This window comes from Trichosurus vulpecula, chromosome 8, assembly GCF_011100635.1.
Source record: "Trichosurus vulpecula isolate mTriVul1 chromosome 8, mTriVul1.pri, whole genome shotgun sequence".
Lineage (NCBI taxonomy): Eukaryota > Metazoa > Chordata > Mammalia > Diprotodontia > Phalangeridae > Trichosurus > Trichosurus vulpecula.
This window is the reverse complement of record NC_050580.1, coordinates 54,442,183-54,461,844: the sequence shown is the minus strand read 5'-3', so window position 1 is coordinate 54,461,844 and position 19,662 is coordinate 54,442,183. Positions and strand designations below refer to the sequence as shown.

At 37.1% G+C, this 19,662-nt stretch overlaps 1 protein-coding gene across 4 annotated transcripts in view; it reads left to right on the top strand.

Moving 5' to 3' along the window:
• The window catches only part of ASCC1 (activating signal cointegrator 1 complex subunit 1), a 131,627-nt gene that overhangs the window by 17,596 nt on the left and 94,369 nt on the right, over positions 1–19,662 (top strand). For all 4 annotated transcript variants that reach the window (XM_036734666.1, XM_036734665.1, XM_036734668.1 and 1 more), the window contains exon 5: positions 5,582–5,760. In XM_036734666.1, coding sequence (XP_036590561.1) covers positions 5,582–5,760 — 179 coding nt within the window. The remainder of the gene's footprint in view (positions 1–5,581; positions 5,761–19,662) is intronic.

Below are 19,662 nucleotides of genomic sequence, written 5' to 3'. Positions count from 1 at the left end.
TTTAGGAAAATCACTTTAGTGGCTGAATGGAGCATTTGATTGGAGTAGGGAGAGACTGAAGGCAGACTGACCCACCAGTGGGCTTTTGTAATAATTCAAATGTGAAGTGATGAGCAACTGTACTAGAATGGTAGCTGTATCAGAAGAGAGAAGAGGGCATAGTTGAGAGATGCTGCAAAGGTGAAATCTACAGACCTTGGCAACAGGTTGGATATAGAGAAGTAGTAAGAAGTTCGGGGTGAGGACCCCTAGGTTATAAGCCTGGGTAACTGGGATGATGGTGTTCTTGACAGTAATAGGAAACTTAGGAAGAGGGGAGGGCTTAGGAAGAAAGATAGTAAGTTCAGTTTTGGACATGTTGAGTTTAAGATGTTTACTAGATGGACTGGATGGTAGCTTTGGGGATTATCAGGAGCAACTGATGAGATCACCAACCTGAATAGTGAATAAAGAGAACAGAAGGCCCAGGACAGAGCCTTGGGGACAACCAAGACTACTGGGTTTACCCAGGATGAAAATCCAGTAAAGGAGACTGAGGAGTGGTCAGAGAGGTAGGAGAACCAGGAGAGGGCAGCATCACAGAAACCTAGAAAAGACAGTATCAAGAAGATGAGGGGATCAACATCATCAAAGACTGCAGAGAGGTAGGAAGGATGGATGAAGGCCATTAGAGAGGCAATTAAAAGATTACTGGTAACTTTGGAGAGTAATTTCAGTTGAATGAGGAGATCAGAAGCCAAACTACAGAGATAAAGAAAAGAGTGAGAGGAATGGAAGTAAAGGCACCACTTACAGACTAGCCTTCTCAAGCAGTATAACCAGTGAGGAGAGACAAGAAATTATAGCTATAAGAGATAGATGGATTAAGTGAGGCAGGTACTGGTGTGCTTGTAGGCAGTAGGTAAGCCACCAGTGGACAAGAAGGCACTGAAGGGCTTTCATGATCCTTTCAATCACTAGTTCTCTTTTCCTCTGGAAATTTTATTTTTTTTCTTTATTTGTGTAAATGTCACATTCTTTTCCTCTCCCAATAGTAGTTTTGCTGTTTAAGTTATTTTTGGTTGCCTTCTGAAATTCCATATTCTAAGCTCTCTTCTTCCCAGTGGTGGCTACTAAATCATGCATGATCCTTACTGTGGCTCCTCAGTATTTAAATTCTTTATGACTGCTTGCATTGTTTTTTTCTTTGACTCAGAAGCTCTGAATTTTAGCTATTACATTCTTGGAAGTTTTCATTTTGGTTTGGTTTTTTTTTTTCAGGAGGCGATTTGATGGATTCTTTCTATTTCAACTTTGGCCTCTGTTTCTAAGGGATGTGGGCTATTTTAAGTTTTCTTGAAGCAGGGTATCTAGGCTCTTTTCTTGTTATGGTTTTCAAGTAATACAATGATTTTTAAGTGTTTTCTCCTTGTTCTGTTTTGTTTTTTGCTAGATGATACTTTACATTTTATTCTATTTTTTCATTTTTTTGACTTGTTTTAATACTTTGTGTCTCATATAGTCATCATCTTCTCTTTGATCCATTCTAATTTTCTAAGAGTTTGTTTTTCACACAAGGTTTTGTAACTTTTGTGCCAAGCTAGTTCCTTGCCAATTCTTTCATAGCCCTCATTTCTTTTCCAGTTTTTTCCTTTAATCACTTATAAAATAATTTTAAAACTCTTATTTCATTTCTTCCAAGAATTCTAGTTGAATTTATTATGCTTGAGCCATGTTTTGCTTTGAAGATTTGCTTGTAGATGTTTTGAAGTCATTCTCTTCTGGGTTTGTGTCTTCAGTGTCCCTTTCACCATAATAGCTTTTTATGGTGAGATTCTGTTTTTGTTTGCTCATTCTTGCAGCCTGCTTCCTGACTTAAAACTTCATGTTAGGGACAGACTCTGCCACTTCTGTAGGAAATGTCTGGGTTGTATTTGTTGTTGCTTCCTTAGGAGATTGAGTGTTGTATTATTCCAATATCAGGAAGAGCTTGGGCTAGGGACCTGTAGGCTTTCAAAATGTGCTTTCCAAATGGTCTTATCCCAGGTAAATTCTAATCATTATCCCCCTACTTTGAGCTGTATAAATTCTTGGACTAGGTTGAAGTTTATTTTAATTTTTGTTTTATTGATGCTTTTGCTTTTCATATTACATTTAATTCCTTCCTTTCCCTTACTTTCATAGCAAGCCATCCTTTGTAACAAGATTGAAAAAAGAAAATAAATTAGTTCAGCAAAACTAGCTGAAATATTGACCAAATCAGACTGCATATGCAGCACCCAACATGCATAGTCCTTTACTTTGGCAATGAGGGGAAGGAGGTATATTTTCTCAACTATTTTCTATTGCCAAACTTTGTCACTGTGTAGAGTTTTTTTTATTGTTATTTCTGTTACATTTTTGTAATTACAGACATTATTTTTCTAGTTCTGCTTATTTGACTTAGTAGCAGTCAATTTTATTTCTCTGCATTATTCATGTTGAATGTTTCCTATTATACAGTAATTTTCCATTATATTAATGTATCACCATTTGCTTAGGTATAATCCAGTCAGTTCCTACTTTCCTTGTAGTTATTTTGTTCCACAAAAAGTGCCTTAATTAATATTTTAGTTTATGTGAAGCTTCTTTATCTGTCTTTGACTTCATAGAAGTATATGCCTAGCAATGGAATTTCTGGATCAAAGGATAGGAATATTTTAGTTCATTTTGGGGAGAGGGGAGACATAATTCCAATTTTTTTTTCAGAATAGTTGGACCAATTCATAGCTCTACCAAGTGTATTAGTGAGGTTTCTTCTATCCTTTCAAACATTGACTGTTTCCATCTTTGTTGTCTTTAGTAATTTGCTATGTGAGAGGTGAAACCTCACAGTTGTTTTTGTGTGCATTTCTTATTGTCAGTGATTTGGAGCAATTTTGTCACATAGTTGTGATAGTTTTCAAATCTTCTTTTGAAAACTTCATATACTTTGACCATTTGACCATGTTGGGGAAAAGCTATTGATTTTACATACTTGTGTAAGATTTCTGTATGATTTGTATATCAGACTTTTATTAGATATATTTTATGCAAAGATTTTTTTTAACTTTGTTTCTTCACAACAAAATGGGCATTAACTTTACTTTTGTATCCTGGGATAGTTGACCTAGGTAAATATGCTATAATAAATACATTACATTATTTCTCATATATCTTAACTGAGTATGTTATAAATTCCTGTAAAGAAAGGAAAATATTTCTGTAAAGCATATGAGTACCTAATCATTTAATACTTTTAAGTCTTCCTTTTTATTGAGATCCCTCATTTCATCGGTATGTTGGAACTTCAGCTACTGACTGATGCTGATTGACCACTTTTCTGCAACTGAGAGTCTTAGAAACATGCTTCTGCTGGGAAACAATTTTTATAGCCAGTGTCTCTGATATAAAGACCTCATTTCTAAAATAGAAAACTGAGTCAAATTTATAAGAGTACAAGCCATTCCCCCATTGATAAATGGTCAAAGGATATGAACAGGCAGTTTTCAGAGGAAGAAATTAAAGCTATCTATAGTCATATGAAAAAATGCTCTAAATCACTATTGATTAGAGAAATGTAAATCCAAACAACTTTGAGGTAGTACATCACACCTATCAGATTGGCTACTATGACAAAACAGGAAAATGATAAATATTGGAGAAGATGTGAGAAAATTGGAACACTAATGCATTATTGTGGAGTTGTGAACTGATCTAGCCATTCTGGAGATCAGTTTGGAACTATGCCCAAAGGCTATAAAACTGTGCATACCCTTTCACCTAACAATGTAGGGCTTGTAGGGCTGTATTTCAAAGAGATCATAAAAATGGGAAAAGGACCCATGTGTACAAAAATATTTATAGCGGCTCTTTTTGTGTTGGCCAAGAACTGGAAATTGAGGGGATGTCCATCAGTTGGGGAATGGCTGAAGAAATTGTGGTATATGAATGTAATGGAATACTATTGTTCTATAAGAAATGATGAGCAGACAGACTTCAGAAAAACCTGGAAAAACTTATATGAACCGATGCAGAGTGAAAAGAGCAAAACCAGGAGAACACTGTACACAATAACAGCCACATTGTGCGATGACTGACTTTGATAGACTTACCTCGTCTCAGCAAAGCTGACCTGAGACAACCTCAGGGAAAATGGCATCCATATCCAGAGAAAGAACTTTGGAGTCTGAATGCAGATGGAAGCATACTGTCTGCTCTCTTTTTTTGTTGTTGTTTTGTTTCTTCTTTCTCATGGTTCCTCCCTTTAGTTCTAACCCTTTTTTACATCATGACTGATGTGAAAATATGTTTAATATGAACGTACAAGTAGAGTCTATATCAGATTGTATGCCGTCTTGGGGAGGGGGGAGGAGAGGGAAGGAGAGAAAATTTAAAACTCATAGTCTTACGGAAGTGAATGTTGAAAACTAAAAATAAATTAATTACAAAAAAAACCCAACAAAAAATCCCCCAAGAAACACGCATCTGTCCCAGAGAGGTGAAGGCACTTGCCGTGCTCGTGCAGCTGGTATGTGGCTGAGGCAGGGTTTGAATACAGGCCTTCTTTTCTGGTTGACCTTTCATCTGTTTTCATCATGCATCTTCCTGCATGTCTTAATGTTCTTTATCTTATCTTCATTTAGAGAGCAGCATAGTGGATAGAGAACTGGCCTTGGAGACAAGAAGATGTGGGTTTAAGGCTTGCTTCTGACCCATACTGCCAGTGTGACCTGGATGTATCACTTATTCTTTCAATGCTCTAGGCAGCTAAGACTGAGTTACCTGCGTTGGTAGAGGGAATGTGCTACACTAGTGAAATCACAGCTCCAGTCCCTATTCTTATTTCTATCCCTGTCCTTTATTCAGGGTATTATTATCATTAGGCCTTTAGAAGTGGTATCCAGGATCTGTCTGCTGGATCATTGATTTAATTGTTCTCAGTTCTTTCTCCTTTTAGGTTTTCTTCCTTACCAATCTATGCAAGTTGTGGAGTCAGGAGGGTTCTGTGTACCATCTGCTTAAATAGTGGCTATGACCTATTCATCTTGCTTCGTCAGAAAAACTGTTCCAATGTTTTCTGACTTCTGTACACTTTTCTATGTAACCAGCTTGTCTCAAAGATATTCTCTTTGTGGTCTCACTTTTCTTAGATTGATTTTGTTAAGTCTTCTAATCCATGGCACTGTTGCTATCCTAAATTCTCTGAACACATGAATAATATTAAGAGGAAGGCCTGTTAATTAGTTTTAGCTCTGTATTGCCACAATCAGATATTATCTATTTTACACATCCTAGAATGGTCCATTTAAAAATACATCTAATTGCAGGCATTGTGATGTAGTCCAAAAGACCTGAATTCAAATTCTGCCTTGTACTCTTACTAAGTATGTAACCCTGGGCAAGTCATTTATTCCTTTAGCCTCTGTTTCCTCATCTGTAAAATGGGGATAATAGCACCTACCTCACAGTATTGTTCTGAGAATCAAATGAGATAACATACATACTTTGTAGACCTTAAAGGACTATATAAATGCTAATTATCATCATCATCATCACTTTATGTTTTTCTATTTGTTCACAGTAATCACGGGCCAGCAACGAGGTGGTGTTATCTCAGCGAAAACTCGAATTGATGTCCTTGTGGAGAGTTTCAGAAGAAAACAGCCCTTCACTCACTTCCTTTCTTTCTCGCTCAACCAACCTGATGTTCAGGAAGGGTTCTTGAAGTTCCAGGAGAAAGTGTTGGAGAAGTGCTCAATGGTAAGCAGCAGGATGCTGTTCATTGTTGGGCTTCTGTCTCTGGGAGATCAAGGCTCAGCACATGACAAGACTTTCATTTTCTCCAAAGGTGGAGAAAAAGTGTGTGATGGTGAAGTAACTTTAGGGCATGTTAAATTAGTTCATCTACATTAGAAAATAACTATTAAACCTACCTGGATAGACTCTGAATGTCCTCAGTAGTACTTCTGGGTCATTTAAAATAAATATCTTTCAGGTTAAAACTTCAAAGAGGCTCCTGAATTTATGCAGAGAAGAAATTAACGAAACAGAAAGTAACTGAATTCAGACAGAGGTTAATTACATATTCTGATTATGGAGGGATTTAAAAGAATAATGGACAGGTCTTCAAACTGAAGTCATAATATGTTGGAGATCTAGCAGACATGAGGTAGCAGAATGAGCTCTGTTTCTCTCTTCTATTACACTCTTAATAGTTTTTTGTTTTATTTTTAAAGTAAATATTTATCAGTGTCTTTTGTTTTTATATTACTTACATTTTCCATTCTATCTCTTTCCATTCCAAGTGAGCTGTCCTTAAAGAATAAAAAAGAGAAAAAAAAACCCAGGATAGCAAAACTAACCAAAGTATCAAAATAATTTGACAGTGTCTACAGTATTATACATCTGTAGTCACTCATCTCTGCAAGGAGGGTAGGGGCATGCTTCCTGAAATCTCCTTCCTGTGAGTTGGTCCTTGTAATTTCGTAATATCCAGTTTTGATTCTTTTGTTGTTTCCATTTATATTTTGCAGTTGTATATAGTCTTCCTGGTTTTTCTCCTTCACTTTGTATCCATTCATAAATCTTTCCATGTCTCTCTGTATTCATCATATTCATTGTTCCTTATAACACTATAATATTCCATTGCATTCATTTACCTCAATTTGTTTAGCTATTCCCAAATCCGTGGGCATCTTTACTGCCGTGAAAAGTGCTGCTATAACATGTATATTGACTTATATAGGACCTTTATGTTATTGAGCTCTTTGGGGGTATATGTCTAACATTGGATATTGTGAATCAAAGGGTGTGGACATTTTAGTCACTTTCTTTACATAATACCACATTCCTTTCCAGGATAGTTGTACAAGTTCATAGCTTCATGTGAGTGTGTCTATCCATAAATTGCTCCAATACTATTTCTGTCTTTTGTCATTTTGCCAATTTGCTGAATGTGAGGAGAAACTTCAGGGTGCTTTTGATTTGCGTTCTTTTATTAATATTGATTTGGGGCATTCTTTTATATGATTGTTAATAATTTGCAAGTCTTCTTTTGAAAAATGTTTGTTCTCTCCGGCCACTTATCTATTGGGAATAACTTTTGGTCTTACGTATGTCTGTTAGTTTTCTATATGTGTTGTCAATCAGACTTTTGTCAGTCAGTTAACAAACATTTATTAAGCCCTAATCACAGTAACTGGTAGTTTGGGCCACTGAGCTAAGCTTGGGGATACAAAAAAAGGCAAAAACTCAGTCCCTGCCCTCAAGAAATGCACATTTTAATGAAGGAGACAACATGCAAATATGTACAAGATATACCCAGTGTAAAAAAAAAAAAAGATATACCCAGTGTAAATGGAAGGTAATTACAGGAGTTTTTAATGGCCCTGTTAACTTTCCCTCTTTACCACAGCCCACTCTCTCCTAAAAACATAAAGAAAAAAAAAACCTGTAAAAAATAAGCATAGTTAGGCAAAACAAATCCACAGAGAGGCCCTGTCCACCTTGAGTCTATCACTTGAGTTTCTGTCAGGAAATGAGTAACATACTTCATTCTAAGTCCTATGGAAACATGATTAGGCATTACATTCATGAGAGCTCTTAAGTGTTTCAAAGTTGTTTTTCTTTACAATGTTGTTGTCTTTGTATAAATTGTCCTCCTGGTTCTGCCCATTTTGCTATTCCTCAATTTTCATTCCATACCCAAGATTCTGTAATAATATTTCTTTCGTCATTTCTTATGGCACAATAATATTGCATTACATCCATATATCAGTGAGTCAGTAAATATTTATTAATTGCCTACTATGTGCCAGGGACTATGCTAAGTTCTAGGGATACAAAGAAAGGTGAAAGACAGTTGCTGTTCTCAAGGAGCTCACTATCTAATGAGAGAGACAACATGCCAACAGCTATATACAAACAAACTATAATCAGCCAAGGGAGGACACTAGAATTAAGAAGGATTAGGAAGGACTTCCTGTTGAAGGTGGGATTTTAGTTGAGGTTTGGAGGAATCCAGGAAGTGGAGATGAAGAGGGAAAGCATTCCATACATGGAGGACAGCCTGAAAAAATGCCCAGAGTTGGAAAATGTAGTGTCTTGTTCAAGGACAAGCAAGGAGGCCATTATCACTGGATTATAGAATATATAGTGGGGATTGGGGTGGGGGGGTACTGCAAGGTATAAGAACATTGGAAAGGTGGAGTCAGGGAGAGGCAGGTTATGAAGGGCTTTGAATGCTAAAGGATTTTATATTCTATCTTGGAGGCAAAAGGGAGCCACTGGAGTTTTTTTGATTGTTGGGAGTGGTTAGACTTATGATTTAGAAAGCTGTCTTTGATAGATGGCTGGAGGATGGCCTGGAGTAGGGAAAGGCTTGAGTCTGGGAGACCAATCAGCAGAATGTAGTTTACATGTGAGTTAGAGTCCAGCTCTTCAAAATGATATGGGTGATAGAGGTATGCAAGTCAGTACTTTCATAGAGGAAGTCATTCTCAATACTGGCTGAGATACTGGAACAGAGGGTTGCACTTTACACGTAGTGGTAAAGACAACAGATAACTATTTTGTTCCTAGTGATTTCCTTCTTCTGATTGTGCTTGAATTCAGCAATGACATAATTAACTTTGTTTTTGTCAAAGTCCTACCATATTCAAGTTGGTGTCCCCAGCTTTGGACTTAACTTCAAAGATGCCATTCTCACCACTTCTGATGTCATTTCTCATTACCAACCTTCTTGTTCAAGCTATTAGCAACAGCAGTAGCCCTTGGCTCATTGAGGATTTGGAACACATTGAGGTTAGTGATGGTTCCAGCACCTTTGTTGGCCTCATATTAGGAGTCACCGAAGTAGAATCATACTGTGACCACAGCATGTGTAGCCGTCTTCCCAAGGTCAGCTTCAGCAATTTCTTTTTTAAGTTATATTTTAAAAAATTGTTTTCTTCCGTGATCCTGTGCCCCTTTTCCCATTGATCAAATTTTAAAAAAGAAATCCAAAAAACAGGTCCCTCAATACATATATACATAGTCTGGCAAAATAAATCCCGTGTTAGTGATGCCCCAAAATATATGTTTTTTTCTGTATCTTATATTCATCTGTTAGGATGTGAATAGTGTGTTTCATCTTCATTCTTTTAGACTCATAGTTTGTAGTGTTTCATCAGTTTATTTCATTGTCTTTTTTAAGACCATAAGACAGAAGCTTTTAGCCTTCTTTTTGTATTCCACTTAGAGTGTCATTTACCCCCATAAAGGACTAGTGCTTCATGTCTGATTGTACAATTGCATCATCAAATCTGTGAACATATGCTTGGCATTAAAAACTTTGTTGGCATGATTCATTGCCACTAGATTCTTTGCAGCATTGATGATCAAATATCTATGTTGAAAGTGATATAGCTCAGCATGGTCCCCTTTTCTTGGTCATTAACAGTGATCTTCATTTTTCCTGTTTTGGCATACTCCTATACAGGAATAACTGTTTTCAAGATCAGTGCCAACTATCAAGGAGGCTGCTGAGTGAGGAACAATCACAAAGACTGTTACTGTGTTGCATGAGACCCATCCTTATGTTTTAAGTATGTCTTAGAAAAAAAATTATATGTATTTTTTCAGTCAGCAAAAATCTACCTTCTACCTGTCCCCCATTTGATAACAAGAGAAAAAATCCGTGCTACAAACATGTAGAGTTAAGCAAAACAGATTTCCACATTGGCTGTGTCCAAAAAAAAAGTCTAATTCTGCATTCTGAGTTTTTCCCATTTCTTTTTTTTTCTTATGATGCTGTTTTTCTTTTATTTTTTTTCCCTACAATTATTTTATTATTTAATATTTTACTTTTCAACATTGATTTCCACAAGATTTTGAGTTACAAATTTTCTCCCCATTTCTACCCTTCCCCCACTCCAAAATGGCATATATTCTGATTGCCCCATTCCCCAGGCAGCCTTTCCTTCTGTCACCCCACTCCCCCTCCCATCCGCTTTCCTCTTTCTTGTAGGGCAGGATAGATTTCTATGCTCCGTTCCCTATATATCTTATTTCTCAGTTGCATGCAAAACCAACTTTTTTTTGAGCATCTGCTTTTAAAACTTTGAGTTCCAAATTCTCTCCCCTCTTCCCTTCCCATCTCCTGTCTCTAAGAAGGCAAGCAATTCAACATAGGCCACACATGTATCATTATGTAAACACTTCCACAATACTCATGTTGTGAAAGACTAACTATGTTTCCCTCCATCCTATCCTGTCCCCCTTTATTCAGTTTTCTGCTTTGACCCTGTCCCTTTTCAAAAGTGTTTGCTTTTGAATGCCTGCTCCCCTTATCTACCCTCCCTTCTATCATCCCCCCTTTTTTATCTTCTTCCTCCTTCTTTCCTGTGGGGTAAGATACCCAATTGAGTGTGTATTCCCTCCTCAGGTCAAATCTGATGAGAGCAAGATTCACTCATTCCCCCTCACCTGCCCTTCCCAGGAACTGCTTTCTCTTGCCACTTTTATGTGAGATAATTTATCCCATTGTATCTCTCCCTTTCTCCCTCTCTCAATATATTCCTCTCTCACCCCTTAAATTTATTTCATTTTTTTTTAGATATCATCCCTTCATATTCAACTCACCCTGTGCCCTCTGTCTATATATATGTATATTCCCTTCAACTATCCTAATACTGAGAAAGGTCTAATGAATTACACACATCATCTTTCCATGTAGGAATGTAAATAACACAGTTCAACTTTAGTAAGTCCCTTATGAATTCTCTTTCTTGTTTACCTTTTCATGCTCCTCTTAATTCTTGTATTTGAAAGTCAGATTTTCTATTCAGCTCTGGTCTTTTCACTGAGAAAGCTTGAAAGTCCTCTATTTTATTGAAAGTCTATATTTTGCCTTGGAGCATGATACTCAGTTTTGCTGGGTAGACGATTCTTGGTTTTAATCCTAGCTCCATTGACCTCCGGAATATCGTATTCCAAGCCCTTCGATCCCCTAATGTAGAAGCTGCTAGATCTTTGGTTATTCTGATTGTGTTTCCACAATACTCAAATTGTTTTTTCTGGTTGCCTGCAATATTTTCTCCTTGACCTGGGAGCTCTGGAATTTGGCAACAATATTCCTAGGAGTTTTCTTTTTAGGATCTATTTGAGGAGGCGATCTGTGGATTCTTTCAATTTCTATTTTGCCCTGTGGCTCTAGAATATCAGGGCAGTTCTCCTTGATAATTTCTTGAAAGATGACGTCTAGGATCTTTTTTTGATCATGGCTTTCAGGTAGTCCAATAATTTTTAAATTATCTCTTCTGGATGTATTTTCCAGGTCAGTGGTTTTCCCAATGAGATATTTCACATTGTCTTCCATTTTTTCATTCCTTTGGTTCTGTTTTATAATATCTTGATTTCTCATCAAGTCACTAGCTTCCACTTGCTCCAATCTAATTTTTAAGGTAGTATTTTCTTCAGTGGTCTTTTGGACCTCCTTTTCCATTTGACTAATTCTGCCTTTCAAGAAATTCTTCTCCTCATTGGCTTTTTGGAGCTTTTTTGACATTTGAGTTAGTCTATTTTTTAAGGTGTTAGTTTCTTCAGTATTTTTTTGGGTCTCCTTTAGTAAGTCATTGACTTGTTTTTCCTGGTTTTCTTGTATCACTCTCATTTCTTTTCCCAATTTTCCTCTACTTCTCTAACTTGCATTTCCAAATCCTTTTTGAGCTCTTCCATGGCCTGAGACCAGTTCATGTTTTTTCTTGGAGGCTTTTGATGTAGGCTCTTTGACTTTGTTGACTTCTTCTGGTTGTATGTTTTGGTCTTCTTTGTCACCAAAGAAAGATTCCAAAGTCTGAGACTGAATCTGAGTCTGTTTTCGCTGCCTGTTCATGTTCCCAGCCAACTACTTGACCTTTGAGCTTTTTGTCAGGGTATGACTGCTTGTAGAGAATGCTTTGTCCCAAACTTTAGGGGCTGTGCTGCTGTTTTCAGAGCTACTTCTACACAGCAAGCTCTGCCACACCAGCGCTCCTCCTCTCCTAAGAACCCCCAACCAGTATTGCAATCCAGATCCAAGCAGGGCAAAGCTTCCTCTGTGCCAGCAAAGCACTCCTTGCACTCCTGCTACTCCAGTCTGTTACTTGATTCCTCCCACCATGTGAGCCAGGGACTCGGGAAGCAGCTGACTCTGGAAGCAGCCTCAGGAGCTTCCTACTGCTGCTACTGCCACCACTGCACCACCTCTGCCACCAGGGCTGTGGCTGGACTGCTCTCACCCTGAAACAGCAGTTTTCCCATTTACCTGCTCCATGGTCTTTGGTGTTTGTGGGTTGGGAAGTCTGGTAACTGCCACAGTTCAATGATTCATGGCCCTCAGGCCTGCTCTAGTCCACTCCTGGTCAGGTCTTTCCTGGCGCAGCCCATGCTGGGCTGTGCTCCGCTTCCAGCACTGTGCAATCAACCCTTCCCAGTGACCATCCCAGCTCTCGTGGGCTGGAGAACTACTTCCCTCTGCTATTTCATGGGTTCCGCAGCTCTAGCATTTGTTCAGAGCCATTTTTTACAGGTGTTTGGTGGGAGTTGGGGGAGACCTTAAGCGAGTCCCTGTTTTCCAGCCGCCATCTTGACTTCGCCCCTTCTTTCCCATTTCTAACAGGAGGTGGGTAGCATGTTTCATCTTGGGTCCTCTGGAATAGAGGTTGGTCATTATACTGATTGAAATTCCCAAGCCCTCCAGAATTGTTTCATTGCCATTTTGTTGTCATCGTTTAAGTTGTTCTCCTGGTTCTGTTCATTTTGCTCTCCATCAGCTCATCTAAGTCTTCCCAGGTTTCTCTGAAAACATCCCTTTTATCATTTCTAACAGAACAGTATTATCTTATTACATTTATATACCATAACCTGTTCAGCTATTCTCCAGTTGAAGGGCATATTCCCAATCTTTGTTTTCTCTGAAAGAGCTGTAAGTATTTTTCTATATCCTTAGGATATCTTTTGCTTAGCACTAATCCTTCCTTTAATCTGCCCTTCCTTCAATTTGCCCTTCGCCTCTTTCCCTCTTATTTCTATGTTGAGTGAAATATATTTCTGTACTTACCTGTGTGTATGTGTATATTCTTCCCTCCCTTGACTAGTTCAGATGAGAGTGAGGTTCAGGTGTCTGGCACTCCTTCCCCTTCTCTACGCCCATTTGAATAGACCTCTGTTTGTCCATCCTGATATGTAAGATAATTTTCCCTAAAATTCCTTTCTCATCCTCCCTAGTATATTCCTCTTTCCTCTCTTTTCATCCATTTCTTAAGATCATTAAGACATAACAGAACCACTCCCATGCCTTATCTAATTAGACTCCCTATGTAACCCCTGATGGTGATGGTGATGGTGATGGTGATGGTGATGGTGATGGTGATGGTGATGGTGATGGTGATGGTGATGGTGATGGTGATGGTGATGATGATGATAGGTTTCACAGGGGACGTTTATCATCTTCCCTATTAGAATGTAAGCATTTCTTCTTGATATCTTTTTTGCACTTCCCTTGTACAGGCCAGATATGGGTATTATTTATGACTGCCTTACTCCCCAATTTCTGCAGCTCTTTGTTTGATTGAACACCTGTAATGCTCTGATTTCAAGAAATTCTAATTTTAGGATGCTTCTGTCTGACCCTCCATGACATTAACTTGTAGCTGGCCTCTTTTTGTTTCTTTCTGTTTCTTTCTGACCCTTAAAGTGGCATTTTGAAAGAATTATGTTTCTCTGATAAGGCCTCATTTCTCAAATATATAGGGAACTGAGTCAAATTTATAAAAATATGAGTTGTTCCCCAATCAAATTGTCAAAGGATATGAACAGGCAGCTTTCAGAAGAAGAAATTAAAACTATAGTCCTATGAAAAAATGCTCTAAAGCATTGTTGATTAGAGAAAAGCAAATTAAAGCAACTCTATGATACTACCTCATACTTATCAGATTGGCTAATATGTCAGAAAAGGAAAATAACAAATGCTAGGGGGGATGTGGAAAAATTGGAATACTAATGCATTGTTGGTGGAGTTATGAAACATTCTGGAGAACAATTTGTAACTATAACCAAAGAGCAATAAAATTGTGTATACCCTTTGATCCAGGAATACCAGTACCAGGTCTATATCCCAAAGAGATCAAAGAAAAAGGAAAAGGACATATATGTACACAATATATTTATGGCGTCTTTTTGTGGTGGCAAATAATTGGAATTGAGGGGATGTCCATCAATTGGGGAATGGCCAAACAAGTTATGCTATGTGATTGTGATGGAATACTATTGTGCTATAAGAAATGGTGAGCAGGAAAGACTGACATGAACTGATGTGAAGTGAAGTGAGCAGAACCAGGAGAATATTATACGTAGTAGCAGCAATGTTGTAATGATAATCAACTATAAATGACTTAGCTGTTCTGATCAATAAGTGATTCAAGACAGTTCTAAAGAACCTGTGATTAAAAATGGTATGTACTGCCAGAAAAAGAACTGATGAACTCTTGAGTGCAGATTGAAGCATAATTTTTGTTTCTTTATTTTGCTTGCTTTTTTTAAACATTGCTAATATAGAAATATATTTTGTATAACTTAACAGGTGTAATTGATAATTACATTTATTACCTTCTTAATAGTTGTGGGGAGGGCCAGGTGGGTGGGAGAGAATTTGGAATTCAAAATTTAAAAAAAAAGTGCTAGAAAAAATACATTTTTAAGAAAGAACTGTTTCCTCATTTTAACGTGCAGTCATTGTCATTACCTATTCATTTCATGCTATACTTACTCTTTTTTTATACCTTTCTTAAGTTTCTTATTTTTTGCTAAGCTCAAAGACCCTGTTTATCCTTATTTTTTCCAAAAGAAAGTTATAAATTGCTATTCTTTTTAAAGGTCTATTTTCTTTCATTTAGCAGTATGTTCAGTCTTGTGGGATATGTTATTCCTTGTGCAAACTGTTTTTCCTTTGCTTTTTTGCATAATATATTCCCTTATTTTATTTTACTTCATCATTGATTAATCATGAATTTTTTGAAGTGAAATTTGTGAATTGTTTCTTCCCTATCTCTTTATTTGACGCTAAATTTCTGGAATTTAGCCATTTTATTTCTGTATGTATTAAATTTGGGATTCTTCTAGTATAATGTTATGTGTATTATTTGGATCTTCACTTTGCCCACTGATTCTTTTACTTCTGGAAAGTTTTCTTTTATAAGGATAATGATAGGGTCTGGAACTGTGATTTCATGGATATAGGATATCCCTAGATAAGAAAATTCCCTCTTCCAATCAGGTCAGCACCTTTTTTGCAATATATCATTTTTATTGTTGTTATCCAGTCATTTCAGTCATATCTGACTCTTTGTGACCTCATTTGGGTTTTTCTTGGCAAAGATACTGGAGTGGCTTGACATTTCTTTCTCCAGCTTATTTTACAGTTGAGGAAACTGAGGCAAATAGGATTAAGTGACTTGCCAAAGGCGCCACACAGCTAGTGAGTGTCTGAGGCCGAATTTGAACTCAGGGAGAGGTGTCTTCCTGACTCCAAAGCTTGAACTCGGGTCTTTCTGGCTTCAGGCCAGTTTTTTGTTGCCAATGCCATGTTGCCTCTCAGTTTCTATTATGATTTTCCTAAATATGGTATTCAAGTTCTTTATTTCATTGCAATTTTTCTGAGTAGTCAGTAATTCTCAGATTATTTATATAGTTCTGTAGTCAAGGTCAATCACTTTGTTTTGTATCAGCCTCGAAATAGTCTTTTATTTTTTGCTGTCTTTTGACTTTGTTCTGATTTTTTTTTGTGTGTGTGTGCATCTCCACATTTTAATGTTCTGTCTCATTTTGTTTTCAAAGTAGCCACTGCATTATTTTTCTGAATTGTTACTTCTCTTTGTCTTTTCAAATGCTTTTCTTTAAGAGCTCTGATTTTGGTCTGATATCCTACACAGCTAAAAACAAGGTTGATAGAAACTATCCATTGCCCCAATATGCAATTAGTTGAATACCCTATAGAACTTTTTTATCATGATTTATCAGACACATTGTCTGGGACAGACAATAAAAATTGACAAGTTGAGTCCAGAATTTAGCAAGAGGACAAGAGCTGGTTACTGTTGCCTTCAGGAAATTGCAAAGTACCTTTAATGATCATTAAATCTCTTCCAGAGGCAATGGTCCATCTTTTTAATACCAGTATTCTACTGCTGTTGTTTTATGTCATGCAACACTCTGAAGTAATAAAAATGAATGTTATGGAGAGCAGTGATACAATGAGCAAGATGTAGCATATAAAAAGTGAGGATTTTTGAAGAAGAACTGGCATGTGAGTCATTATCAGGAAAATATATGATTGAAAAAGAGGACAAGCTGTTCTAGGCAAGAATACAAGACAGCTGATGGATTATCCTTGTACTTCACCGGTATCCTTGTGATGTCAGGAAAAATCAAGGAAGGCTTCTAACGTATTTCATGGAACCACTGGGGCGAACTTAAGGGAATGGAAAACAGTTGCACAGAATTGGGTGTCATGAGTCATAGCTATAGATTAGGAAAGAATAGATAGATAGAGGCCATGTGGTCTACCTTATTTAACATGTGAGTAAACAGACCATAGAAGGTTAATAAATGAGTTCCTATGATATACAGGTAGTGTCATAAAAGTTATTTGATTCTGGAGCCAGTATCCTTTCCACTGTGTTGTGTATAGATGAGTTGTGATTTTCATTGTTGTGAGTGACATCTAAAGTAATGAGATCACAAATCCATTTGAATATTTCAGTGTCCCTTCCTTTAATTCTTTTTTTAAAAAAATTCTGTTTGTACGGTTTTTAAAAAATGTATACTGAATTTGACATAGCTGTCCTGTGTGTGTTCCCTTTTGAATATCTTTTTATTTTCTTCTGTGTATTTCAAAAATTTTTGACACTCTATTCTCATTTCTATTATTCCCCCATTAACTCATTCCCAACCCCTTTCCACCCTTATAGAATTCCTTTGCAGCAGCAAATTAACAAGCAAAACAAATGAACACATTGGTGGTGCCTCTTTCTGGAAACCTCCTGGTTCTTGAGGAAACTGGAACAGAGAAATGTGATTCAGGGTTAGTATGAACTGCAGGCTTGATAAGATTCACCAGTGTGACACAGCAGCCAAAATCCTTTTAAGTCTTTTAGCTTTTTGTTCACTCTAGGGATTTCTTGCATTAGTTTCATTCTAATGTCTAGGGGTCATTCCTTGTACATGAGGCTAAATGTTGGGTAGGTCTGGTATCAGAAGTTGTACTGCTGGAAGCGGTGCCAAATCTGAATCTGAATTTCCTTTTCTGAGGGTGAGATTACTGGTGTCTGGAGCTGTAGCCTCAGGGAGAGGCCTGGAGGTAGAAGGCTTGGTGTTTAGGGTTTGGTCCTTGGTGAGGTCTGATCAATGAACAATGGCAACTTCTCCCTCATCCTAGTTCATGGAAGTAATGGAGGGCTTATTGTAGCAAGTCAGGGCAAAATAGTTCTAGACTCTTAAGTCAGTGAGGATTGGGGGATGAGGGTCTTCAAACACAGTCCTAGTGGATGGACCAGGGTAAGGCATCCATTCACATTGCTCAACCTAAGGTATAGTTTTAGCTCCAATGATGGCAGCTCTCAGGAGTAGTCCTCCCCTATGCCTAGTGATGGTGGCGTTTCCTTTCCTGTTGCCTAATGCTTTGCTTTGTAGTTTAACTTAGGGTTGGGCTTTCTATCAGAATGCTGTCAGTGTTGCTTTTGTGTATTTGTTCTTAAGGAATACATGAAAAATTCTCTTTTTGTATAGTTCTACAGTATATTCCAATGCTTTGGAAATTAGGGCTTCTATTGAAGTGAACTAATTCATTTCACCTTTATGTGTTCTGAGCTTTAATAGGGTTAAAGCTCATCAATGTTTGTACTAAGTCCCAAGCCAATTATGGTTAACCCTAGAGGGGAGGCACCAGGATCCCTAAGGAAGAGCAGATGAGCCCAGTTCAGAGACAAAGGTCAAAGCTTTCCTGCTAGTCAGCAGTTGGTTTGGCCCAGTGGGTGACCTTATTCCTCCCAGAAGGAAGTATAAAATAGTAGGAAGAGCATTGGATTTGGAATTTGAAAGATAGTGGGTCAGGGTCTGCTACTTACTAGCTGTGTGACCTTGGGGATGTTCCCCATTTGTAAAATGAAGATAATAGTGCTACCTCACAGGGTTGTAAGGAGCAAATAAGATAATGCATATAAGAAACTATAACTGAGAAATACACATAAATGTGAGATTATCATCATTGCATTTATTTAACAATAAATGAACACTATATATACCATAAAAATAGGAATTATCACTTTACATCACAGTCTGCATCTTCTAACATTGTATGTCTAATTGTATATACTTTGAAAATCCTTGAATTTGGGCTGTAATTATTTAATATTAGTCACCTTCCCCATCTCTCTTTGAAATGATAGGTTTCTATTATACTTCTTGCTGCAGTTGCTTCAAAAACTTCTCTTCCCTAGTGTCTCATATCACCTCTCTCCACACTCTATTAACAGAGGCCCTTACCTAATATTTTACTGAGAAAATAGAGGCCATTTACCATGAGTTCCCTCTTTTCCCCTTCTTTGTGTTTCAAAACCCCTTGATATCATCCCTCCATTTCACCTCTTTCTTTCTAATCTTCAGTCTGCTGGGTTTATTTATTTATTTATTTATTGCTGCCTTCAGGTGTTTGCAGGTTTTCTCTGTCCTTAAAAAAGAAAAACAACAACAGAACTCCTCATTTCACACTACCTTCTCTTAAACTGTTTATGTTTTAAGATTATAACTTTTTCCATTTTCATTGTAAACTTCTAGAAAAATTAAATCTACTCTTATTACTTCTGCTTCCTCTCCTCTTCCCAACTCTTTTCAATTTGATGACCAATTTCATTATTCAGCCAAAACTTCTGTCTTTGCAGTTAGCTATGAAATTTTTTTAAAATAAATTTTTCTTGATATCTTTTGTTTAAACATGCCCTGATTTTCTCCCTGATCTTTTTTCTACCTTCTCCCAGAGAGTCATACCATATAACAATATTTTTTTGAAGAAAAAAAAAGGAAAAGAGGAAGAAGAGGGGAAAAAAAATCAGTCAAACCTGGTAAACCATTGATAAACTCTGAAAATACATGCGATGTTCCATCTCCATGGTCCTCCTACCTCTGCAAAGAAATGTGTCTTCTGATATCTCTCTTTGGTTGCCATATGGTTCTCTGTAGTTTTGCATCATTTGCTTTTGATTGCTTTGTGGTTGTTGGTCTTTACATTTACATTGTTTTAGTTATTGCGTATGTTGTTTTCTTGGTTCTGCTTAATTCACTCTATATATCAGTTTACATATTTTTTCATGCTTTACTGTATTCTTTATATTGTTTCTTATAGTAATATTTTATTACATTCATGCATGACAATTTGTTTAACTTTTTCCAATTTGATGGGCATCTATTTCATTTACGATTATTTGCTACTGCAAAAAGTGCTTCTATAAATATTTTGGCATACATGGAGGCTTTCTTCTTATCAATGGCATCCTGGGGGTACATGCCTAGTAGCAGAATCTCTTGAGTCAAAGGGTATGGATATTTTAGTCATATTTATTTAGTCATATTTAGTCATATTTCCATAATTCC